The following is a 1,721-nucleotide window of genomic DNA, read 5'->3' on the forward strand; positions in this document are numbered from 1 at the left end:
AAAGACGATATCGTTGGCTTAACAGAAGCCGGAAGCCTCCGACTTTTTGGCGTGGTGAAGGCCTCCTGCCCAATTCACAGCGATATCCGTCTGCTGCTTGTTCAGCTTCACGGCGCTGGCTGTCGGGAGAATTACAGAACGTCAGCGCCGGCGCACAGGCCCCGGGACGAGACCGAGGGGCGAAGCACCGGGCCCTTTCGGTCACGCCGCGCTTCCCCCCCGCGTTTGGGTGCTTCACAAGGCAGGAGCCAAAGGGTTTGACGTTGGCTGTCTCAACGAGCTACCAAAAAGGGAAAGGAAGTGCCTCTGTTTGCCCGCAGGCACATTTCCCCGCCTCCCGCTCCGGGCCTCGGAGCCCGACACCCGCGCAGCCGAGGCCGCAGCGTTCGGGCTGGGGTCTCGGGTGCAGGCAGCTCCGCTTTCTCAGCCCCCCGCAAGGAAGATGCCAATGAAGGGTCTTATCCAACATATACCTCGGTCACTCACTGAACATGCACCTAGGCAGAGGCAGTTCTCTTCCCCCAGCCCCTTCACGAACTTCCTGCCCATCTCACAAGTCTCCCAGGACCAGCACACATTCTGTCTCCTGTGGAATCCACGGCCTCGGGAGCAGAGAGCGTAGCCGCCTCGGAAACCACCGCAGCCAGCGCGTGTCTGCACGCTGAACGCTGTCACAGGCAGCGGAGCCCTCCAGACGTCACCCCGGGAGCTTTAACGCCTGCGCACAGCCCCAGCATCCCCCAAGACCCCGTATTCCTGCAACGAGGCGTCGGAGAACAGCGACGGCGTTTCTGACGCTCCAGCTCTCAGGGAGCTCACCCAACCCTTTTGGGGTCTATTTTGCCTCCTGCCCAGGGACGGTGGCTTTTTGTTAACAGATAACAGAACCCTTTTCTTCCCTTTCCAGGTCGTGCCTGCCCAGAGCAGGGGTTTTAGGACTGTAAATCTCACGCCGATGGTTTTAATTAAACCTCCGTTGCTGCTGCAGTTTCAGCCTTTGCTGGCAGCGTTGTTCTGTCCGAGCCCCCCGCACGCTCAGCGAGGTAACTGGGACGAGCGATGCTTCACAAATGCAGAGGGAGCTCTCAATACGCACGGCCTGAACCCTTGCAGGGGATGAGATCTGGATCTGATCACTAAGGAGATCAGAAATCGGCACAAAGGGCTTCCCTCCGCCCCCCAACAATTTATTTTCTAGACGGAGCTGCATCACGCCCATCGGCTTAAGAGGAGAAGAACAGTCAGTCTGTGAGCTTACCAACGGAGCCTCCGGCAGAGAGCTGACAAAACTCAAACAGCCCGTCAAACACGGGGCAGTCTTCCCCAACGTTAACTGCAAAAGAAGACACAGGAATTCCTAAGGCAAAGCACCAAATCAACGGCAAAGCTGATCCCGCCGCTCTGCTTTCACAAGGTGCCCAGGTAAGGGACCGAACCTTTCGACAACCAAACTCCAGGCACAACTCAAACTGTTAAACGTAACCAACCCCACGAGGCAAAAGGGTCGTTGCTGCAGGGAAGATGCACCGGACACGCAAGAACACGGGAAAGCTGGCGGGAGTGGCGTGCCCTCAACCGGGGCGAGCTCCGAGGGATCCAGAAACCAGCCCGTCACCTTGGAAAACGAGTGGGCACAGAGGAGATGCTGCCAAGAGCTGTCTCACAGCGACACACGTCCGCAGCGGCAGATTCTGGGCTGCACCAGGAGCAGCGTGGGCAGG

The 1,721-nt window shown here is 58.7% G+C and overlaps 1 protein-coding gene across 1 annotated transcript in view; it reads right to left on the reverse strand.

Moving 5' to 3' along the window:
• The window catches only part of LOC104509590 (histone deacetylase 1-like), a gene marked incomplete at its 5' end in the record, with an annotated part of 5,604 nt that extends 4,271 nt beyond the window's left edge, over positions 1 to 1,333 (reverse strand). The window contains 2 exon segments of the mRNA XM_010151574.1: positions 7 to 119; positions 1,259 to 1,333. Coding sequence (XP_010149876.1) covers positions 7 to 119; positions 1,259 to 1,333 — 188 coding nt within the window.
• Positions 1,334 to 1,721: the final 388 nt, after the last annotated feature.

This window comes from Eurypyga helias, unplaced genomic scaffold (assembly GCF_000690775.1).
Source record: "Eurypyga helias isolate BGI_N326 unplaced genomic scaffold, ASM69077v1 scaffold32165, whole genome shotgun sequence".
Classification (NCBI taxonomy): domain Eukaryota; kingdom Metazoa; phylum Chordata; class Aves; order Eurypygiformes; family Eurypygidae; genus Eurypyga; species Eurypyga helias.